This window comes from Epinephelus lanceolatus, chromosome 6 (assembly GCF_041903045.1).
Source record: "Epinephelus lanceolatus isolate andai-2023 chromosome 6, ASM4190304v1, whole genome shotgun sequence".
NCBI lineage: Eukaryota > Metazoa > Chordata > Actinopteri > Perciformes > Serranidae > Epinephelus > Epinephelus lanceolatus.
The window spans coordinates 7,017,660-7,042,022 of NC_135739.1; the positions used below are offsets into that span (position 1 = coordinate 7,017,660).

The window sequence follows — 24,363 nt, forward strand, 5'->3', positions numbered from 1 at the left end:
GCTGCAGCATGAGTTAGTCTGACTAATTAACAATAGAGTAGAACTTTTAGAACTTTTCAGATAACTAAAAAAAATCCCCTTCTGTGGTTTTGCTTAACTGACTGCACGTGTTTGTTGAACCTTTATCTACAGAAGATTCAAGTTCCCGCAAGACGGTCTGAGACAGAATATTCCCAGACGGAGAGTAAACCTGCTGAACCGCTCAACACTGCCACAGGGTGAGTAAATCTTGTTTGATGTAGCTGCTGGTGCACCAGTGTCTTTGGCAGTGGGAGTTTTTTGTCTCCAGTACTGAAAGCAAAACTCAAGGAACTGTAAAGACTGTCTGTTGGGTAATCATAGGAGATCTAAGAGGAAGTAAACTAGTGTTATTATCTGTCATCAATGGGTGAATTGAAACTGAATGCTAACATTATAATGGACTGTGCTCTATTTCACTGGTGGTCCTGACCCTCACGAGGGGTTGCCAAAGCTTCATGGAGGGGTCGCAAACCTTCTTGAGTCTTAACTGACTTTTTTGATGTCTTAGCTTTTCATTTATTTCTGTGAAGACAACTAAATGACAAATTCTTACTTTTAAAGTTTAGATTATTATTCAAGATATTTAAAACAAGGTTACAGATAGACAAGAACACATGCTGTACTGACAGAACCTTCACTCTCTGCTAAACAGCCCATCCTGCATTAGAAGAGTTCACAGTTAAAACAACCAAGGAACTAACAGGACTATGTGCTGAGGAGTGAAAACACTGAATTTGTCAAAAAATAAACCTACATACAGGTTTGTCTTGGCTCCAAATAAGGCTGATCATGTGCACACACATGTATGTGTACCGAACCTTCAACTGACTCAAGCAAACACTTTGTAAAAGCAGTGCATCTCAGGAGTTGTAATAAATATATGATTGGAAAAAAATACAATTATTAATAAACTGTGGCCTGTGGTCTTTTATGTGAATTCCTGGGTATTAAATGTCCATCTGCAGTCTGCTGTGGTCCCACTAATATTTGTTTGTGTACTGAAGTAGCAGATCTCATGACCTAAGCTATGTTTGAGACTGAAAATATGACCACAAGTATTATTTTATTTTCATTTTTTATTCAACCCATATTTAACTAGGTAAGTCCTGTTAAGATCAAGGGTCTCTTTTACAAGGGAGACCTGGCTGAGACAGCAGCACACAAAAAGTTACAGCCAAACAACCACACAATAAAAAACAGGTAGAAATATCAGAACACCTACGCACAATGACAAGACCCAACCGACTTATTCATCCTTGTACTTATGAGAGCTTTAAAATCAGGCAGAGACCAGCTCATGTAGTTTCAAATCTTTCTGAAAGTTATTCCCAGTGAGAGGAGCAGAGCACATAAAAGCTTTCTTTCCCAGCTCAGTCAGTGCCCCAGGACAAGACAGTAAATCTAAATCTTGAGATCTCAGACTGAAGCTACAGTCAGATCTCTGATCAGTACAAATGTACGAAGGGAGTTTACCCAGTTTGGCTTTATAAATGAACAAATACCAGTGACTGAGCCTACGAAAGGTCAAAGAAGGCCGACCAGCCCTGGAATAAATGTTAATACACTGAATATCTTTTAAAACAATTTGACTATTATTGACACAAATGTCGATCCCCTTCTGTTTTTGAAGCATTTTCAAAATAATTATATTTTAAGTAATCCCCTCTCACACACTTTTACAAGAAACTGAGTCCAACTGACGTTTGCAACAGCATTTACACCAATCAGCCAAAGCATTCAAACCACTGACAGGTGAAGCGAAAAACTTTGATTATTTTGTTCCAATGCATTGTTCTGCTGGGAAACCTTTTGGTTCTGGCATTCATGTGGATACCAACTGACATGTTGCACCCACTCAAACACCATTGCAGATCAACGCCCGATCCCAGAGATCCTGTGTCCATGCCTCCACAGGTCAGAGCCAAGTCCGATCCAAGGAGGCCCCACCTTGGATTAGGGGTACATCTGGGGTACCGGCACATCACAAGAATCCTTGAGCAGATTGGGACCTGGGAAATTTAGAAGCCAGGTCGACACCTTGAGCTTTGTGTCTTGCTCCCCAGGCCATTTCTAAACAGTTTTTGCAGTGTAGCATGGTGCATTATCCTGCTGGGGGGCCACTGCAATTGGGGAGTACTGTTGCCATGAGGGGGGGTACTTGGCCTGCAACGGTGTTTGAGTGGGTGGAACATGTCAGGTGGTATCCACATAAATGCCAGAACCAAAGGTTTCCCAGCAGAATAATGCATTGGAACAAAATAATCAAAGTTATTGACTTCACCTGTCAGTGGTTTGAATGCTTTGGCTGATTGGTGTATAACTCCAACTGGCGATCTAAATCTATCATCGAACAGCAGGGAAAAGGAGTTTTATTTGCTCCATTTATTTTCTCGTCGTAGCGGCAAAGACATTAACAAGTGGAAACACTGTGGCGCATCGGGCTGGCCTCTGCTCTGCTGTGGTCCAAAACAGACCGCAGCAAAGCAAACTTCTTGTCCTTTTCACTAGGAAATAGTGTTTTCTATTATAACACTTGTCAGAGTTTTGTTGAGAGCTGAAGGCCGGACGAAATTTGACGGGGGGCAACTTACTCGTAATTCTCTCTATATATATGCATATAAAGTTCTTAAAGCTCATTTTACACAAACTTCCTGCAGTTATTTCATTCACTATTTGGTTAACTGTACAGTTTATCAATTGCTCTGTAGTTTTATTGTTATGCATTGACTATAACATAAAATATGTCAGTCAGGGGTCGTCAGGTTACTCAACGATAGTAACAAGGTCCCTCAAAGATAAAAGATTGGGAACTCAACTTTATTTATTTGGCACCTTTCATACAAACATGCAGCCCAAAATGCTTCACATAGCAAAATTGGAATGATACAGACACAAGACAATGAGACACAATAAAATATTAAATAAAGCAACCCAACCAGCGAATTCCACAGTTCAGGGGCGTAAAAACAGAAAGCTCTCTCACCAGTACTTTTATGGGACACATGAGGAACATTTAAAAGTAAAACAGTAGAGGACCTTAGTGATCTGGCTGGAACATAAAATGATATAAAATCTCTGATGTATGCCGGCCGGGGTGAGGACATTTAAAGCTTTATAAACAAGTAAAAGAACTTTAAAATCAACTCTAAAAGATACAGAACCACTGCTCTACTTCACATTTTTTATTTGTTATTTTGCTCTTGCACTGGTGTCGTCATCGCTCTCTCAGTGTATACAGTTTGATATTTTATTGTGTTTTTACTCCTGAGCTTTATCAGTGAAATGAGGGCAGTAAGATTGTAGAGGAACAGAGGAGTCTTTATAATCTATCGATGCATACCAGCAGCACTGCCTTGGCGCAGCTGTGACAACATAAGCCGTCTCTCTGGCTGCGCTTTGTGTCGCTGACTGGAGGTTTACGGGTGTAGGCGAGGCATCTGACCACGTCTGTGACAGTGAGGAAGTGTTTCTTCAGCCCTCCAGCAGAATGTGACGGCGACCCGAGTTCAGGAGGCCAGCCCGAAGGCATGAAATTATCATCAATAAGATCTGTTACTTTGCATAATGGGATTTTAAGGCACGCCAGCGGCACGGCTCTGTGGATGGCAATGTCGGTCTGTTGATGGGGTCCAGACTGAGAGATCTCTAACAGCTACTGAATGGATGGTCATGACATTTGGGTCAGGCATTCATGTTCCCCTCAGGATGAACTCAAATAATTTTGGGGATCCTATACATTTTTATCTGGCTGCATCATGAGGTCAAAAATTTAATGTGTGCAAAACTTTGGTTTAAACTAACAACATTTCCATCAGGCCTCAGCTGTACAGCTAAATAGCAAATGTTAGCATGCTAACAAGCTAAACTGACATGTTAAACGTGGTAAATTTTATATCATAGACTGTATAAGATAATGGACGTAGCCACCATGAAGTCACCCATTGGTTTGTGGACTCATATTGGATTTTTTTGGAGCCAGAGGTGACATATCTTGAAGGAGGGTGGCGATAACCCCAACGCTAGCTACTAGCTTGGTTAGCACGGTGTATTTACAGCTAACTAATGCTAATGCAAATTTTTGCTTGCAAAAAATAGCTTAAACAATTAAAACGAAATGTACTTAATGGAAAAACTGAACATCCAACTCATTGTGCTGTGTTCATACCAAGAGTGACGTCATTTACAATGGAAGCCGGTGACGTGAAGCTACAAATTGACTCCTGACACTTGTCGCTGCTGATGTGCGTGATGCATTGCAAATTTTTTTTCAGCGCTCCAATGACACCGTCAAGCATCAGCCAATCATATGTTTTTTTCCTAGCCATTGTACTGTGTTATTTAGCTTAGTTAGCTGACGCTATGCTAGCCCTGGAGGTTGCCCCTTTCTGATACCTAGCTGACATTAATATTCAGCTTAATGGCTTTGCTTTACGTTACCATCACAGAGCTGCTAGCCTGGCTGCAGACTCTTATTTTGCTTTCAAAGACATAAGGAATTATGCTGTTGACTTTTTTTCCTCCAACAATTGGAGAAAGGCTACTGAGAAAACAGTATCACAGTAGGTTGGTTTAACTGGCAAAATGTTTGCTAACCTATAATCACACATTCACATCTTCACTCAGTGTTGAAATATCAACTCCAACTTTGTCTGGAATTGTGTAAAAGCTTGGAAGTTTTTTAGATAATGCTCACAATAATATAAAGCTGTCTGTGTATAAAGTGCTTCAGTCACACTGGAGTTAATCTCCTTAGTAACTGTTTGTTTTACGGGCAGGGCAGAAATGTTTACAGGTAACACTGATGACTTCGTGTGATCTTTTGATGATCCCATATGAACTGTTGTCATATGAAAACAGTGAGGTGGTTTTTAATGTTAAAGGGAAATTTCAGTTTATTTCAACCTGTCTCCTATCATCCTAAATTTGTTTCAAGTGACTAGTGACATAGAAATAATAGTTAGCATGTTATCCGTTAGCCTAGATACAGCCGTAGCGGCTGAGGCAGTCTTTGTGGAGAAAAAGCTTGTTTAGTGGACTAACTTTGCACTTGAAAGGATGCCCGTTCAATTAAGTTTTAACAGGTCTGACGCTACGGCTGTATCTAGGCTAACGGCTAACATGCTAACTATTATTTCTATGTCACTAGTCACTTTAAACAAATTTAGGACGATAGGAGACGGGTTGAAAAAAAACAAACGAAATTTCCCTTTAAAGTATGATAAGATAAGATACACCTTTATTAATCCCACAATTGAGAAATTCCAATTCCAATGACTGTTAAAATGTAGTTCTTGAATTATTGAGCCAGCTGTGACCATTGAAGCTTAGTTTTTTTCTTGTATTAAAGGGACACTGTGTCACTTTTTGTTAAATAATGTCTTGTGTGGGTTATCTTGGGCTTGGTTTTGAGAATCTGGGTTGGTTTATTAACAAGAAATCTGTTAGTACGTTTACATGACATGAGAGAAAATCTATTTATTGCATTAGTCCAACTAAAATCAGAGTTTTAAAATCCACTGAAATCATACTAAATCTAAAACACCCAGATTAATTCCTCCTGCGTGTGCACAGTCAGTCGGACCCAAACTGGCGTAGGCGCTCTGCGCATGCTCCACAGATTCCACCCCGGGCTTTGACCCAGAAGTCAAAACCATTAAATTCGTAGCAGAAGAAGCTGGTAACAACATGGCGAAATTTACATCCAGAGCATTTTTTGAAAGGACAAAATGTAACGTTACAGAGTTGTAAAGTTGTCCACCATAGTACCAGTTTGCCGTTAGCTAATCGTAGCTAACTTGTTTGTCGATTGTTTGGTATGTGACGTAATAGGTCAACCGGCTGAAAGGAGGCATATCTCCACCTATGGTAGCGGAGTCTGACATACTTCAGTCAATAACGTGGCCAAAGTTTCAAATAAAAAGGTAAACATATGTAAAAGTGATGGCTTTTAGCACAAGCCTCAGGCCTCAGACCATTCTGAATACTCGTTTACAACTGTTTTTTCTACTTTCGAGACAAGCTGGTGTCAGATCGTGATAGATTGCTTAATATGGTCTTCTACTCCAGGCACCCTACTGGAAGTGTTTACATTTCATACACTGCTACATGTAGCTACATGCTAGCACCAGGGAAACATGCAATCTTGGTGATCAGATTTCGGATCATATTCCTGCTGGAATATGTCCGGTTGTGAAGATTGTGGTTTAGAAGCTTTTATTAGTGATTATTTTCACCAATAAAAGTAGAAAGTGCCGCTATTGTTCGTCACAGTCATTGCAGAGACCCCGAGATATGGAATAACCAGTAACTAGTCAGAGCAGACTGGGCTTTTTCGGTAAGAGGACTTTAGAGACAGGCGTTAAAACCTAGGCTGTCAGACAGAGGGTGAACACAGGTGTTCCAGCACAGACAGTGTAAGAAAAAATAGTGTTTTTGAAGTATGAACGTAAAAATGAGCACAATAGGTCTCTTTTAAATACCGATAATATAGAAACGTTGTTCTCTTTATTCCCCAGTTACTCAGAATCATATCTAAACTATGTAGAGTGACGTGGTCAAGATGACTTCATGGTTTGTAACCAGTTATTCAGGAGTCTTTATGCATTACCTAAACTCCCACAGGTGAAACTCATTGAAGGGTGTAGAGTATCTTATCTTGAGCAACCTCCATTGTCGCAGCCACACCAGATGACACTCACGTTTGCATTACAACAACAGTGCAGAGGATGTAACTGTCATTGAAAAGTCTGAGAGATGAGCTAAGTGAGAAATGCTCCACCCAGATAGTATTATTGATACAGGTGTAAAGAGATACCAACAGGTGGCTTCTGTCACAGAGAGCCAGCAGACACACAGTGTGACAGTCGCTTTTTTTAAGTAGTGCTCTATGGAAATGACAGCAGTTAAAAAGTCACATAGGGTGAGTTGGTTCATTCATTTCTTTTTTACAGTTATTGAGTTATACTTAATGTTAGTGTAGCTGTATTATAGCTCATACCTTGGCTTTATTTTAAATGCGTTTCATTCTCATATTTGACAAAGAAGTTCACAGTGAAAGGATCAGAGAAGAAAGTAATGATGTTTGGGCAACTTTGATGGACAGGAATACTTCGCCAATGCTTCCCCAAATGACCATTATTACAGCAGTTCATCACCTTGTCTTACGTTGAATTCATAAAGAAAGCGTTGTTTTTCTTGAATGCTTTCAAGAATCCAAAAAATGGAGAAAGGTTTTGATAAAATGAAGTCAGGAAACATCAAAACATCCGTTAACAAACTCTCACGCGACTCCTGCAGTATAATCCAAGTCTCATTTGTCCAGTCATATGCTCAGTACTTCTCAAACAGTCAGCCCTTTCAGATGGGGAACTGAACTAAAAGTGAAACTTAAGTGTTTTAAAGGGTTAGTTCTGATTCACCAAAGTCACACAGTGACACAGACAACCGAACTGATCGAGGCAGTGGTAGCAGCAGCTCCTGTGTTCAGCGAGGTAAAATTATTGTTTTTGTCAGTGGAGTCTTGCTTTAAAGTTAGCATTGATATATTTCATTTTACATTCAGATCCCTATCAAAAAGGGCTGTCTGTTTAGCATATGACTTGATAAATGAGACTTGGATTATACTGCACGAGTTGTGTGTTAGTTTGTAAACATGTTTTGAGAAAATATTTTCTCCGTTTTTGGTTTCTTCGTTCACAAGAGGCATGTGAGAAAACCGGAATTCAGCATAACACAGTGAGTAACTGACATATAAATGATCATTTGGAGGTTAAAGTTTTCATTTAAGTAATTATTTATCGTATGGACACAAATAACTGTCTTACATTTGTTAGTGTTTTGTATCCATACACCTACAGCACAGATACATAACCCATATCCCTCCTGCTGGATACTGCAGTAATATCTCTGTTAACTTTCTCACACCCTCTGCAGAGCTGAGGCTGAGGTATGAAGGAGGGGTAAGCTGCTGCAAGAGTTGCTTATTGGGTAACTTGTCACAGCTTGTAAGAATTGCAACTGGGAGGTTTGAGTTATGGCGTCCGTCTGTCCAGAAGTCACCGTTCTGTATCTGTATCAGAGCATGCATGGAAATGTAATCTGTGAGCGTGAAACCACAGTATGTGACGGGTTTGCATGCTTTTACCATATAGTCTGGAATGAAGTTAATGACAGCGTTCCAACGTGTTGTTCCAATGTGTCGTGACGTTAAATCAGCCCCTCCAGGATGTTGCTTTGTCAGCATCGCAACAGTTGACGCAAATTCAACCAATCCCTGCAGCTGTGCAATTTTGTCCAATCACTGCAACTTTTCTGCATATTTGACCAATTTTCGTAGTTTCCCAAGAGTCACCAAACTCACTTCCTTGTTTCTGGCAAGGAGGTTAAAAGAGGAGAAATCACAGCATCATACTAACGTGGTACTACACATGCACATTGAAATCTGGTCTGCAGTCACCAAAAGGCTCAGCAGCTGGCGCACTATTATAGAACATGGGGAGGATTGACTTGTTTCACTGAGGTGTCTGCAGTCGGAAAATGTTTTATACGACAAATAAAAATATGGGTGAGAATTAAAACTCTGTAATTATTGAAAAATCCATAATAAAAGACTATAAACAATGTTTTCTATATGCAAATGTTCTGTGATTTATCGGCCACCATCCATTTAAGTGTACCCAAAAATTCGTCTGCTGTAACTCTCCAACATCACGGGTCTAGTTACATTGTGCATGTTTCATGTCAGCTATTGATTATGACAAACATAGCAGTTGTGCACATCCAAAACCCATTTAAGGACTTTTGGACGTGCCAATACATTGCACTTAAAGCAGCAACAGTGTGCCGACTTTTTTCATGATGTTCATAATTAATAGCTTCCATGGGGTCAAAAACTGTGTCCCAGCTGTCACTGAACAGCCGTTTTTATAGCTGTGAAGAAGCAGACCTAATGTGATTCGAGCATCTCACATTTACCAACAAAAATTTCTGCCAGACTGTGAAAGCTAGGTTAAACTGTTTTGTAACAGGTGCAACGCATCAAAGTTTCTTTCAGAAAAGCTGCCAGAAATCAGGCATTGTAGGGCCACAACAATACTCCATAGAGCCCATGAAAGCCTGAAGGGACTGGTTAAATTATACTAAAGCCTTTAGCACACACTTGTTAAAATGTTAGTATACAGTCACCTCCTTTAGTCCACTGTCAGGCCTGTAATGATTCCCATGATCTCTGAGTTTTGAACCCTTGTTCCTCCTCCATGTCTGACTTTACCCTCAAAGAGTTAAAACTGTAAATGTGAATCAGGCAGGAAAAAGTGATCCGGTCTTGCTTCTTTGCACTGGAGGATTATTTATTCCTCTATGCTGACTTGTGGGAACTGAAATATTCCTCTTCAGGCTGCCAGCTGAGCAGTTACCAGGGAGGAGGCTTGCAGAGGAGAGGGAGACGTGTGTCTTGTCACGCTGGCATAATAATCATAGTGGCTGCCGGAGAGATGAACAAGGCCTCTGCCACAGTGTATTATTTGATTGAGCTGCAGATGATAGCCCACGCTGCCTGCCTGTTGAACAGTGTGTAATTAAAAGCTTTCTATTGTGTTCCTCAGGTTCTCTGACAGAGGCCCTGGTGACTGTAAAGTGAGAGAAAAACCAGTAGAATTTGAGCATTACCCAGCGCCACCCCCTCCGCCCATGAACCTAGGAAGCAACCCTGACTGCAGACACAAAGCTGCCACCGTGAACCACAGACCTACATCTATCTCTCACAGTCTCACAGAGTCCACCCTGCCTCAGCCTGAGGACCACAGCCACGCCGAGCCGCCGTCTGGGCCGAGGAGGAAGCCCTCTGCTCCGGAGAAGCCTCCCCCACCCAAATGCCCAGAGGTCGACTCCCACGAGTTCTTCACCGGTTCCCAGAGTGAAGTCTTCACCCACTGCTCTCCAAACGCTGACCCTAACTCCGCCTTCGTCCCCACCCACTCTGCAAAGGGAGATTCAGAGCAGGGCAAAGGGCTTGTGGACAAAGGACAAGGGGTAGTGCACCATCTATCAACATCCAATCCTCAGCCTGCCTCGTCTCCCCCGGCTTCCTCCTACAGAGCTGCAGGGCCGGCCACTATGGAGGGGCAGCGCTCTCCATCTCCACAGTTTTCCCCACAGAGACTCAGCGACAAGCCTCCGGCCTCTCTACAGGATGAAGACTCAAACAGGTAAACTTTATTTTGTTTGGTGATTTATTCAGAAGTGCATAGTATTGCTGCAGCTGTTTAACTGACACCCAGTGACCCACAGTGGCTGTAACTCATCATGTCCTTATGCTACAAAGCAGCTTATTGAGAGTCACTGCCTTTGTAGAATCAACTCGTGAGTGCTATCAAGCTGCAGTAAATTAAAAGGATTCTCCACGTCTTTTAAAGCCACTGGCGGTCTGAGCATACTTCAGCTAAATGCAGAAAATGGAGTCTAAATGCCCTCTCTGTGAAGCTGTTTGTTCATCTTCCTGGTTCAGAACTAATTGGTATCATCTGTAGTGAACTTCTGACTGCAAGCAGGATTATTGCAGCGAGCAGAAACCAATGTGGTGGGAGGAGTCCAGATGTCTCGGATATTCCAGCGGACTGGGCATGGAAAAAATCTCAGTTGCCATCATGCAGTGAAACTTTAAATTGACGTATGGCAGGAATGACAAGATTTCCTCCTCCTTTCAGATATAAACTCAAAGATTGTTTCTGTCTGTGTCTGTGATATTTCAGGATGGAGCATGTGATCGAGCACCACTCTGCAGGGAAGAAAGTGCCCATCAGGATTGTCCACACAGAGGGAGTCACAGAGAAGGAGAATTGTCCATATCTGCAGCACAGTGACCCCCCTGCTCTCGAAGCTGAGGGTCCTGGTGTGACCAGGCTCGGCAGTCTGGGAGCTGCAGGGCAGGACTCAGTCTTCTGTGCATTTACTCGGCAGAGGGAGCCCGACAGCGTGCCGGCCGTCCAGACAGACCCAAAGCCCCAGAGAGATACGTACATGACCACTGTTGGAGATCAAATCAGCTTCCACAGTCAGCAGCCGCTGCAGCCCGCTGACGAGCCCAGCAGCACCAGGGCGACGGTGACCACAGGGCTGTCTGACGAGGACCAGAAGAGAGAGGAGCTGGCCAGGGACATCATGGGCAAGGATAAATCACTGGTTGATATTCTGGACCAGAGCAAGATGAAGACCACCATGGACTTGATGGAGGGAATCTTCCCTCAGGGAGAGCAGCTGTTGGAAGGAGGTCACCAGCGCAGGAAGGTGCCCACAAAACACGCAGTCAGCCGCCCTGCTGAGGAAAGGTCAGCCTCACATACTGTTTATAACTGTGAGCAACTGGAGTGCTTAAAGGGATAGTTTGGATCTTTTGAGGTGGGGTTGTTTGAGGTACTTATCCATAGTCGGTGTATTACCTAGAGTAGACGGCAGTCAGCAGAAGCACTGGTGCAAGAGACCTGAATAATGTACTAAAATGTATTTTAGTCACCTAAAAAAATCAGTATCAGTTTAAGTACACGCTATATTTAGAATATTTTCACCGCTTTACCTTATCATCAGGCGGCCCTTTTTAATGGGGGAATCAAGCTTCTTTATCGCTCTCCTCACAGCCAGAATTAATTGAGAGAAAAAGTAATTTAATATTGCTGACACAGGAGCTGCTGGTCTACAGCTGCCTCTATCAGTTGGGTTGTTTGTGTTAGAGGTCGTACACATGCAATGTAGACACGTGTCAAGCATGCTCAACCGCCAGAGTGGTTCCGTCGCGGCGCACACGCATTCCTGGGCACGATTGGTGCACTCTGAGATAAAGTGAGTTCAACTTTTGGAGTGCAGCAGCGCACACTGTACATCATGTCACGAGGACCAACCAGTCACAGACGACAGATATCTTTCCCTTCTTCCATAAATATTCCATCTTGCTAAATACGGAAACATTGATCATGTTGGTGCAGGGCTACCCAGAGCTTTACACCTGTCCCACGTACAATAGGCCTACACACTTATAAACAGTGCCTGGACGGGCTATGGTACCATGCTACGTTGTTGAGGTTGCTTAGGAACCTCAGACACAACCTGCAGCTGCACCCAGCGCCTGACCTTGCATTTTCCACGCGGTTGAAGATGCAACATGTGTACGGCCCCTTATTGTGTGACTTTGGTCTTTAAAAGGGTTAATAAAGAATCACCAAAGTCACACAATAACACAACACAAACTAACCAGTTGAGGCACCAGTAGACCAGAACCTCCCGTGTTCTGTGAGGTAAAATTTTCCTGATGGAAATGGCTGTCTTGACAGCGAGGTAATGTGAATGTAGTGTACACTTAAAACTGATAATGAGTTTTTTAGGTCGCTAAAAAACCATTCCCTGTTCACAGCAGCACATTGCTAAGGTCTCTTGCGCCCGGACTGCCTGCTTCGCCAAACTGGGGTCATGCCAACTGATATCTACTGTATGTAATACACTGACTATTAATTTAGTAGCTCATACAACCCCACTTCAGAAGATCCAGACTATTTCTTAGGCATTTTGACATGTCACAGAAGGAAAAGCATGGATGTATTTAACAACATTAATGATGGCTGCATTCCATTTAGAGCAGGGGAACAGCTCACTTGCAAACTTAATGAAACTGAGCCATCGTTAATGTTATCAGTTTCACCTGTACTTTTCCTACAAGTCAAAATGTCTGCTGTGATGAAGGTTCATTGCATCGTTCAAGGCACTTTTAGTGTGTACACAGCTCACCTGCTCAGCTTTCCTGGTGTGACCTGAGGTGTATTTACTCTCAGCATATCCAGTTTGTTTGATATGTAAAAACCTGAGGTGTTTAATTGCTCCTGGAAAATCATTAGCTTTGTAAACATTTAGTCATTTCTGAGGTTAAAGTTATTCAAATGCATGACTCATTCAATACTGAAGGGGCCCCCTAAAAAAGGACCTCATGCAAGAACATTTTCAGATTCATCTCCTGAATCCCTCGTAGTTTCCTGTGAAGTTTGCTCGTACGAGTGATCCAAGTCTGACTGATTAAATTCTCTTTAACGCGACAGACATAAAATTCCTTGGTTTACTTGATAAGCACCACCTGCTCATGAGGATGTGGGAGCTCATTAGACTTCATCGTTAGCATAATGGGTGCTAATATGAGGCGACCTGGTCCTTTTGTTGCAAGTTTCATTTCACACAGCGGAGCTTAAAGTCCTGCTGTCAAACATCTGCAGACGAATCTTACAGTTTTAGAATTTGTATAGGTTTACCAATAAGAAATTATTAATACAGCTGCAAATGATATCCCATCACGGCAATGCCACACCATTTAAAAAATGAAGACAGCATTTTTTTTACATGAAGACACAATATATATTATTAAAGCTAAGGGGTTTATAATGAGTGGTATGATATGGAGATGGATTACTAAGTGATATTAGATGAGTGATTTCAAATCAGTGATACTGAACCCTCGGACAGTGGTTCCCAAATGGTGTGCTGTGGGATTTTGTGATAACTACACATTATTACTGCAACATTCAACTGGGCCTATACAAAAAGTTAATTGACTGTATCAGTATGTTGTGCACACACTTTTCCGAATAACGAGGCAAACTAGCTATAAAATGTAATTTAATTTTAAAAATTGGGGAACTTACTTGTTGCCATTCACGTGTGTGACACATCACATTATCCTACATTACTGCCCATTGAAATGGATGCGTTACTGGTGCTTTGACGTAATTTTAAAAAGTTTAAAATGAATTCTTAAATAATTTTGTTAAATATTTTACGAGTAATGCTTGGTTGTCAGTTGTTTCTTGATATAAATAAATAAAAATAAATATTTATGTCATTATAAGAGTGATAACAGATCTTATAGAAGCTAATGTGCACAGATATAAATACAGGTGTGCCTTAAGATTTTGGCTTGCCCTAGGAGATACTTCTGAAGTTGCCTGGGTGTACACAGAAAGATTGTAGAGTGGCTAAACCAATATTACTTATGGTTTAGTTAGAAAGGATTAACATTTGAAATAATTAGCTGAACTTAATGAATAAGCAGGTGAAACAGCAAAAACTAAATGGTAAACAGGAGGAATAATGTGCTAAAAGTAATTCATAAATGGTTGAAAGATCCAGCTTTATGTTTTCAAGTGTTAGTCATAGGAACACAATCTTGATCAAACCAACCTGAACATTAAACATTCTGTTACACAGAAAAATAAAACATCTGTCAGCCCTGTGTTAGCAGCTAAAAGAAAAATCTAAGTGCTCGAAAATTGTCACTAAAGAGCAGAACAGAAGTGTTTGTACAAGTGAGTCTTTCATGAGGCCCTTTGTTTGTTTTGTCAGAAGTTTAACTTGTGTATTTGTTACTGGTGTTTCAGGGAAAAGGAGGACAGTTTGGCAGCCGTTACCATGGTGACCAGCTCTACCTATTACAGTACATCTGCTCCCAAAGCTGAGCTCCTTATTAAGATGAAGGACATGCAGGAGCAGGTGGAGGAGGAAGACTCGGAGGACGAGCTGGACATTGATCTGGCCAATAAGAAGGTACCACACACTCACTGAACCCACTCAGTGTTCATATGATGACGAAACATAACTCTGTGGACATGAGCATGTCTGGGAAGTGTAACATAACAAATTAATCTTGGAGTAAAGTTGAGATTAAAGAGATTTTTTCTTTGGTATCTTCTGTTTTTTTTTATGTCCTTCTGCAGCAAGAGCTGATCGACAGCCTCAGCAAGAAGCTGCAGGTTTTGCGCGAGGCGCGGGAGAGTCTTCAGGAGGACGTCCTCGACAACAACGCTCTGGGAGACGAGGTGGAGGCCCGAGTCCAGCAGGTGTGCAAACCCAACGAGCTGGACAAGTTCAGGATGTTTGTCGGGGATTTGGACAAGGTGGTGAGTCTGCTGCTGTCCCTGTCGGGCCGACTGGCCAGAGTGGAGAACGCCCTCAACAGTCTGGAGGAGGACGCCACTGCTGGGGAGAGGGTGAGTAAATGTTGAAGGCTAACTTTGGTATTTTTTAACCTGGACCCTATTTCCCCAAGTTTTTGTGTCTGAAGCGCAGTTCAGACCCAAGATTCAAATAAGACAAAACCCTTTTGGAACGTTGCAGCAGCGTGAACTGGCCGGCTGATGGTGTCACCTGCAACTCCGCTGGTCAAATCACAGACGGCTGGTTTTAGAACGTAAAGCACATCACCTGTTTCAACAGCCAATTAGCTTATAGTGAAGTCCGCTGGTATAGTCAGAATGACCGCAGACACCAAGCTCTCTGTGTCCATCCTCATGGTGGGTCGCTGCTGCTGCTCACTGTATGTTCTTATGCCCCGCCCACACACTCACTCTTATTGACTGATTAATTGGCGCTGGTAAATTTACATTATTGTGGCGTATTAAATATGAATACAGTCCATCTGATGCTCGTTTTGTTTATGTTTTTACCGTTTCGTCACTACTACAAATGCAGCTGTAGCCAGTATCTCACTATCACTATCCTCAGTCATATTTTAAGAAGCTACAAATTATATTCAGCCACAAAATCAACCTGAAAAGCTGCAAATCAGAACAGAAGTACAGAGAGTTGTTGCATAGAGATGATACACCATCTCATCTAGTTGCATTGGTGTGAAACGGCAGGTTTTTAAAACATTGCAGAACGGCACATTGCAAGCAGTTCTTTGTTTCAGCTCGCTTGTTGCATACTTTGTTCTGAACTGGGCCTAAGTGGTGAATGAAGACAACAATATTTAAAACTGGTCCAGTATTGAGAGAATGCTGCAGTGTAATGTTAATGGGCAATTGTTCATTGTCAATTTACGTCCACTGAATGTGTTTGTTTTTGCCACTGATAGGCTCAGATTATTATTTTAAGTGTCTGACAACATTACGGAAAGGATCCCTACAGAGATAGAGCTTTTTGTTAAAGAGTAAGATCCTTTTTGTTTAATCAGAACCCAACCCACCAGACTCCATTTACATAAACAGTTATTTTATCATCGTAAAACACACTTCATTCCAAGTCAACAGAAACCAAATTAAACTCAAATACCAGCTTAGTTTGTCTTTCCACATTTCTAGCAATCACCATTGTGGTTTGGTTTAAATTACACCCTTAATTCCCCCAGTTAGATGTGAAAATATGCTGGCTCACACTAAAATTACTGTTTATTTAAATGGAGTTTGGGGGCTTTGGTGATAGCAATTTCAGGGCTGTTTCTGGTTTAAAAAAGGATCTTACTCTTTAACAAAAAGGTCTCCTTCTGTAGGGATCCTTCCCATAATGTTGTCAGACACTTAAAATAACAATCTGAGCCTGTCAGTGGCAAAAACAAACACTGTCAGTGATCGTAAACTGACAGTGCCAGTTGGGAAAATAGGGTCCAGGTTGAAAAATACCAAAGTTACCAATTAAGCAGTAAGGTTAAAAATGGTACAGTTTGGATTTTTCTCTTCTCTTCTCAAATCCTCCCGTGTCTCTGTCATCTCCAGCGTACATTGATTGAGAAGAGGAAGCTGCTGATTCGACAGCACGAGGATGCGAAGGAGCTGAAGGAGAACCTGGACCGTCGGGAACGCGTGGTTTACGACATCCTCTCCAACCACCTGCCGGAGGACAGCCTTACAGACTACGAGCACTTTGTCAAGATGAAGTCTGCGCTCATCATCGAGCAGCGCAAGCTTGAGGACAAAATCAAACTGGGCGAGGAGCAGCTCAAGTGTCTGACGGACAGTCTGCCGATAGAGCAGAGGCTCGCCTTGTGAATATGCTGGACACTGATTGGCTCTGAAACAGCCTCATGATTAAGACTTGTTGCTCCAAGTTGCAGTTGAGCCCTGTGTCCAACAGAGGGAGACAGAGATGAGGAATCTGCAGAGACAAACAGCCATGTTTCAGTTCTGTGGTGAAGCCGCAGCACGTCTTCCTCCTTCACTTCTTCTGCCACAACACTACTCGGACTCACAGCATCCATCAGTAACTCCTTTGTGAAAGATGCTGCTTTTCCTGGCATCACCCAACCACTGTATCTAAAGTCTTTCATGCCATTTTTGCTTTGTTTTTATTTTTATGTTTTTTTTAGTAATTTATTGTAGCCTTTTGAATCTGCGCAGGAGGGGACAGTATTTTATCTTCTGCTGATCTGAGCAGCCACGCTACCTGATGTGTGGCACACGCTGAGCAACTAGGAGTATTTATCATGTTTGAATAATTTCCCAAATCCTTTTTAAACAACCCGTCAGATCTGGCCGAATATTTCAGTAAACTCAAAGGTTTTGTTAACATTTATATATAAACTAGTGGCCTTTTACTAAGATTTTGTGTTGCGCTTTCCTCACTGAAGAAACTTTTCTTCTGCAATAAACAGACAGACCAGTTGCCACAAGAAAACGTTGTCATTAAACGTTTCTGCAAACCAGATGTGATTTAACGAGTCATTTAGGCACTAAACTCAAGTGTTTATTAGCGAGCTCTCACTGTTTCTCCAGCACGGACAGCACCATCAAAACGGGGTATTTTTACGCTTCATTCACATGCTCCTCGGATAGAGAGTTTGGAAGTGGTTCTTCCGACTTTGGTGTGTTCATTATGTGGAGACAACATGGACGCTACAAAGAAGATGTTCATTCATGTTCCGTACCCGCTTATCCTGTTAGGGGCCGTGGGGGGGGCTGGAGCCAAGAGGTGGGGTACACCCTGGACAGGTCACCAGACTATCACAGGGCTGACACATAGAGACAGACAACCATTCACATTCACACCTACGGACAATTTAGAGTCACCAGTTAACCTGCATGTCTTTGGACTGTGGGAGGAAGCTGGAGCACCTGGAGGAAACCCACGCTGACACGGGGAGAACATGCAAACTCTGCACACCCCCACCCTGGGTTCGAACCAGAAACCCTCTGTGCCGTGCCTGTGGTGATAGCGCCACCAAAAGCGGTTGTTTTTTACCTAGACATCGCTGCATTTCCAGCAGGAATTGTGCCCCCAAAATCGTGTTTTTAAATGCTGCATTCACCTGCTCCTCAGATGGTCACTTTTCCCTGAGTTGGAAAGTGGCTCTCCCAACTTTGGTGTGTTCATGAGTTTGAAACAACATGGACGCTACAAGGAAGACATGTTGTATTAAATTGTACAGAGCGTTTAAACAACACGTTGATAAGTTTCATATTACAGAGTGATTTTGTCCCAGACTTATTGCTGCACCAGTACATCCCCTGAAACTACTAAAATGTTGCTTTACCCGACCAGCGCTAATACATAACTTTTCAAACTGATCTAGGTCCCTCCACACAGACAGCAGCTCACAGTTACAACCTGATACCACATTACAAATTACATATGAGCAAAAAATAGCATGCAGTATAACATCAACTGAACATCTGCTTTCGTCCACCATGTTTCTGCATATATGACGTCAACCTGGCAACGTCTGCACCAAAACATTCACCAGATTTCCAAGTTGTTTTTCAGCTTCAGGTGGTGCTCATGTAAATTTTCCAAGTGGGGAACTCATTTCTCCAGTTATTCTGACACCATGTGAATTCACTGTGAGCCAAAACATGATCTTTTCTCTCGTGCCTAAACCTAACCACACGTTAACAAAAGTTTCAACATATTGGCAACATAATAACGTAAAAATTTTGCGTATCCATGGTTTGCAGATGCGCACAATGCCAGCATCTTTCCTGGTGATTTGGTTGAAACAAGATAAAACCAGTGAGGTGTCAGTGCAGCAGCAGCCGTGTGAATGTACCTGCAAAGAAAGAGAGCACTTGTCCAACTTCACCAAGCAGAAGCACTTCACATCCAGACTTTAACTCAAGTGAATCCACGTTTGAAGTGCCTGGGACGTCACTGCGAACACTGCCCGGTCTCTTCATCCATGTCTGCATGTTGCTGCTCTGTTTTATTCACAGCCAGGAAAAAAAACTTTTTAGATAATGATATTTGCCACGAATAAGTTGACCAAGTGTTTCTGTATTTTGTCTTACTACTTCACTGTGTTTTGTTTTTCACGGTGCAGATGTTGAATGCTTAGTTACCACGGTTGTTACTTCACTTCTAGATAAATTTCAACACTAAAAATTGTTGTGGTTGATCATTTTACAACCAAATATGGAATCATTCCAAAGCATTGTGACCAGCTACGGCTTCAGTCTGTCAGATGTCTAAATGTCAGACTGTATAGATTGAGTCAGTCTCACAGAGGTAAACCCTGTTGGAGGATGTTTGTTGTGCACATTTGTTACAGTTTGACACGCTTCATGCACTGCTACAGCCCAGCTCTTAACACTTTACCAGCTGCGCTCCTTTATATCAAATAAAGAGTCTGCTGAAGTCACGCTCTCCTGTCGTGTGTGATTGATTTCTGTTCAGCGATCGGATCATTTTTCACTGTCACTCATTAACTGGCCCACGCCTTCCTCTCTGCTGATAAAGTGGAGGGTAAAGACTTTGGAGTATCTTTAACAGGTGTCAGGTGTCACAAAGCAACATGTGGACTGTCACACAGACTCAGTCTCCTGTGATAAACAAAGCATCTGTGCAGGGATTCAGTTTGTAGCTAGAACAAGAAAACTGGAACCTGAGACACATCAAGGTGAGTAAAAGGACAACACATTTTATTTTACTGCAGAACATGTACAGATTTATATGGACAATCATTAACTCCAGTAATGCTTGAACAGGTATGTACTGCGTTTTCAGCCAGGATAGTGTCATGAAAGCAATTGTTTTTACCAAGATACTGCTATGTTGCCTGCTGGGATAGTGTCATAGAAAGCAGTTGTTTTTGACCAAGACTTTGCTGCGTTTCCAGCAGGGATAGTGCCACAAATTAACTGAAATATTGTCAAGTTTCCAGTCATGATTTTGGTACCAAAAATGGTTGTGGTTTGACCAGGACATTACTGCATTTCGTGCCAGGATAGTACCATGGAAAGTGGTTGTTTTTGAGTGAGACATCACTTTGTTTTCTTCCAGGATAGTGGCACGAAAATGGATTGTTCTTTCACCGAGATATCACCCCATTTCTAGCTATGATGCGGTTGTTTTTTAACTAGCCATCACCATGTTTCCTGTCAGGATGGTGCCACAAAAAGTGGTTGTTTTTAACTGAAATATTGTTGTGTTTCCGTCTATGATTTTGGTACCAAAAATGGTTGTTTTTGACCGAGACATTACTGCATTACCTGCCAGGATAGTGCCATGAAAAGCGGTCCTTTTTGACTGAGATGTCACCCTGTTCTAGCTATGATTTTGGCACCAAAAGCGGTTGTTTATGAACTAGCCATCACCATGTTTCCTGCCAGGATAGTGCCACAAAAAGTGGTTGTTTTTAACTGAGATATTGTCATATTTCCAGCTGTGATTTTGGTTCGGGACATTACTACATTTCCTGCCAGGATAGTGTCACGAAAAGCGTTCCTTTTTGACCTAAATGTCACCATGTTTCCTGCTGAGTTAGTGCCACAAAAAGCAGTTGTTTTTGACCGAGACTTTCCTACGTTTCCTGCCGGGATAGTGGCACGAGAGGAGATGGTTTTTACAGAGATATCACTGTGTTTCCAGCTATGATTTTGGTACCAAAAGTGGTTGTTTTTTACTGAGACGTCAGTGTTTCCTGCTGTGATAGTGCCATGGGAAGTGGTTGTTTTTGAGAGAGACAACACTGTGTTTTTTTGTTGGGATAGTGGCCCGAAAAGGGATTGTTTTTTTACTGAGACATCATTAAATTTCCAGCTGGGATAGTGCCACAAAAGTGGTTGTTTTTAACTGAGATATCGTTGCATTTCCAGCTATAATTTTGGTACCAAAAGCAGTTGTTTCTGACAGAGACATCACCACGATTCCTGCCGGGATAGTGGCACGAGAGGAGTTGGTTTTTACAGAGATATCATCGTGTTTCCAGCTATGATTTTGGTCTGGTTCCTGCAGAGATGGTGCCACAAAAACATTTTTTTTCACCAAGACATCGCTGTGTTTCTGCTGGGTTAGTGCCATGTAAAGCAGTCGGTTTTTACAGAGACATCACCATGTTTCCAGCTGGTATTTGCACCAAAGGCCATTGTTGTTCACTGAGACATCATTGCATTTCCTGCCAGGATAGTGACACAAAAAAGCATTTTGTTTTTTTGTTTGTTTTTTTACCAAGAGATGCTCCTTTACCAGCTGGGCAAGTGCTACAAAGAGCAGTTGTTTTTTACCAAGATGTCGCTGCGTTTTCAGCCGAGATAGAGCTACAAAAAACTGTTGTATATACCAAACACTTACATTGTATTTGTACATATTATTATTTTTTTTTACTTCTTGTCTATATACTTTAGCATTTAGGAGAAAGAGTATAGGAGCAGGTATATTCAGATCACTCAAGGTTTATGCTGTCTTGATATCTTGTACCAAAGGAAACTTATCTATAGCAGGTAAAGAAAATATATTGTCTTAAAAACTTTATATGAAAATTATATATAAAATATTGAGAGAATATTAATGTGGATAAACTGAGAACAGCTCTGAGAACATGTGTTAACACAGATGTGTATGTTTGTGTTTTCAGCAGGTGTGATCGATGTGAGGCACAATGTGTGAGTCAGTGATCAGTCTCTTTGATCATTAGCAGTCACACTGGGCAGGATGATTTACCTGGCTCACACAGCTCACCTGCAGTTCCTCGGCCTGTTAGTCGGGTTTCTGGCATGGATCCTCATCCTGACCACAACCGGCCTCAACGAGTGGCGCCTCTGGCACGTCGCTGATGTGTCCGTCATCACCTCGGGTGTGGCCTGGGTGGGTATCTGGAAGGCGTGTTTCTACAGTCACGCCCTCCCCAGCATGGAGAACTGTCAGAGCATCAGCATCTCAGACAGCTTTGCTCCTGCAGAGATCCCCGTGGCTCAGGTGCTGATGGTGCTGGCGCTGATCAGCGGCCTGGTGGGGAACATCACCGCTGCAGTGGCCATGAGGATGGTTTACTTCTCTGTGGAGGATCGTAGGAACATCAGGCTGGTCTTTGTGCTGGCAGGGACCCTGTATGTGCTGACGGGGACCTTCTGCTTGGTGCCGCTGGCGTGGAACATGAGCTCTGTGCTCAACAACAGCACCATAGACTTTCCTCCTGAGTTCCAGCTCCCTGCAGCTCCTGTCCGACAGCAAGTTGGTTCAGCCATCGGAGTGGGCATCTCCGCCTCCATAATGATGCTTATAAGTGGGCTGGTTTTCCTCTGCTACCGTTACGCCTGGGCAGCTCTGAGCACAGAGGCCTCTAGAAACACCAGGGACCCACTCCATGGCCCCTTGACAAAAATGACCCAGGCACAGAGGTTTGGATTAGCCAATGGAGACAACCAGGGCAGAGATAACCCTGCATTTCACACTGAAGAAGTCTCATGATGGAGAAACATCAGGAACATTTAACTCATGGATGGATTACTGATTGGGCCTACCAGGCACAGACCCAGGGGCCCAAAGTGTCAGGGGCCTCCCTGGTCATACTGACAAGGAGGAGACTCAAAATGAAAACAGAGAGATGCAAATGAACGGCAAAGTGACACAAAACCACACAGTCTGTGTGTCTTGCTCCTATGTAGGAGAGGTGGTGGGGCCTTTTGCATATCTGTGCCCAGGGACCCAGTGTCTCATAATCGGCCCATGATTTGACTTATTTCCAGACTTGGATTTTTATCCTTTTCATTCATGGCAAAGTGACTCGAACAATGTCAGAGAAGAGCTGTCACATTTAAATACCTCAGTAATGTCATACTCCAAAAAAACCTGTGAGCTACACATTAATAATACCGGATGGTATATCAAAACACAGCAACATCCAAAATAACAGTGGAGAATTAATTGCAATTGGACCACAATCTGAAAAATAAAAACTGATTTATCTGAATCATACTGCTGGAAAGATGGTCTCTTTATAATATTAGGCTGTCTGTGGGGTAGACAGAAGCAAAAAATAATTAAATTGGTGCTAAATGACCAGAGAAAACAGAGGAAAATGGCGGTGGCATTCAGTTTGACTCAAGAGATAGAAAACCTACAACTACCAGAATGCACCACTAACATTTACATCAGGGGTTCTTCAGGTTTTTATTGCAGAGTTCTCTTTTACGGAGCTGGTACATGATCGAGGGCTGAGGGGCTAAAGTGCACTTACTATGACTTATTTATAGCATACTATACTATGTCCTTTTTATGACATGCCAACACTTTACTAAAAACCCACAGCAGTGAAACAACACTTCTGTTGGGGTACGGCAATGCCACTTTGACAAAGGCCACGCAGAACTGCAGTTCACCATAATAGTGAAACTGGTGGTAATAATAGAGGCAATTTGTTAAGTTTTATTTTTGACTATGATTACATCTGCCACAAAGTATTGTAGACAGCAGTGCATGGTGGCCGTAGCATAGTATTTTTTTTTTCCTCTGTGTTCTTAATTAGTAGTCATTGAGGGGGACATTTTGAGCTTATTTAGGCTAATACTGGGGGGAATGTGTCCCCACAAATATATATTATAATTATAATAATTACTACCTAATGAGATATATCAGCGTATTATGTTGTGTTATTATTGAAATACAGTGTTTCCTGCAGAGGCGAGCAAAAGCAAACTTTTAGACTCAGCACAAAGACCAGTCACTGCGCCTGATGTTCTGCTGCTCCGTCTGTGCCCAGAGTACTCTCTGAAGGATATCTATATTCCAACTGCGCTCCTATTAACAATCCAGCTACGATAATAGAAAATCTAAACGTGGTGGCAGATGTTTTTTTGTGGCAGGCTGCCAAAAACAAATGTGTGGGAAACCCTAAAATAACTTGGTTGACTTTTGGTTTCACAGTGGACATGAACAGCGGTATCCTGGGTGAAAGTCTGACTCATCCACCTGTGCTAATTTTCTTGCTCTTTATATTACAGTAGTAGGTGGTAGTGTCAAAAAATTACACTGCTCGATGTGTCTCATACAGACACTAAACTGTACCTCTGTGCATTTGTATCTGACATGGAGGCATCGGTATTTGACGAGTTAGGAGTGAGACCTTGTTGGAACCCATTACTATGAGCGACACCTTTCACACAAAGTAATTTTTCAATATAAAAATTTTAATGATGGCTGAATTAATGTTGAAGGCTTCCTGTTGTCATGTCCTTAATGAAAACTACAGATAATATTATGCTGGATTCTGTTTTAAATTAGGCATCCTACAGCATTGTGTGCCAGAGTTCAGGGCCGGTGCATATCTGCAGAAGTTACAATAAACTTTATCTCTGCGGTGTTATCCAATAGGGCTGTTTGGAGTGAGCAATC

General features: G+C 42.2%; 2 protein-coding genes across 5 annotated transcripts in view; both read left to right on the forward strand.

Annotated features, from left to right (window-relative positions):
* The window catches only part of shroom2a (shroom family member 2a), a 57,477-nt gene extending 38,084 nt beyond the window's left edge, over window positions 1-19,393 (forward strand). For all 3 annotated transcript variants that reach the window (XM_078168554.1, XM_033621996.2, XM_033621995.2), the window contains exons 5-10: window positions 133-218; window positions 9,624-10,226; window positions 10,770-11,345; window positions 14,427-14,592; window positions 14,763-15,035; window positions 16,539-19,393. In XM_078168554.1, coding sequence (XP_078024680.1) covers window positions 133-218; window positions 9,624-10,226; window positions 10,770-11,345; window positions 14,427-14,592; window positions 14,763-15,035; window positions 16,539-16,811 — 1,977 coding nt within the window. In that variant the 3' untranslated portion in view covers window positions 16,812-19,393. The remainder of the gene's footprint in view (window positions 1-132; window positions 219-9,623; window positions 10,227-10,769; window positions 11,346-14,426; window positions 14,593-14,762; window positions 15,036-16,538) is intronic.
* A 112-nt stretch (window positions 19,394-19,505) lies between these two features.
* Window positions 19,506-22,942, forward strand: cldn34a (claudin 34a). 2 transcript variants are annotated; one of them, XM_033621056.2, is made up of 2 exons: window positions 19,506-19,651; window positions 21,611-22,942. In XM_033621056.2, exon 2 carries the CDS (start codon window positions 21,685-21,687, stop codon window positions 22,438-22,440), a length of 756 nt encoding a protein of 251 aa, XP_033476947.2. In that variant the 5' UTR covers window positions 19,506-19,651; window positions 21,611-21,684; the 3' UTR covers window positions 22,441-22,942. The 2 variants fall into 2 exon arrangements, with proteins under 2 accessions (XP_033476947.2, XP_033476946.2); XM_033621055.2 differs by having other exon boundaries at window positions 19,516-19,651; window positions 21,608-22,942.
* The last annotated feature ends 1,421 nt before the right edge of the window (window positions 22,943-24,363 follow it).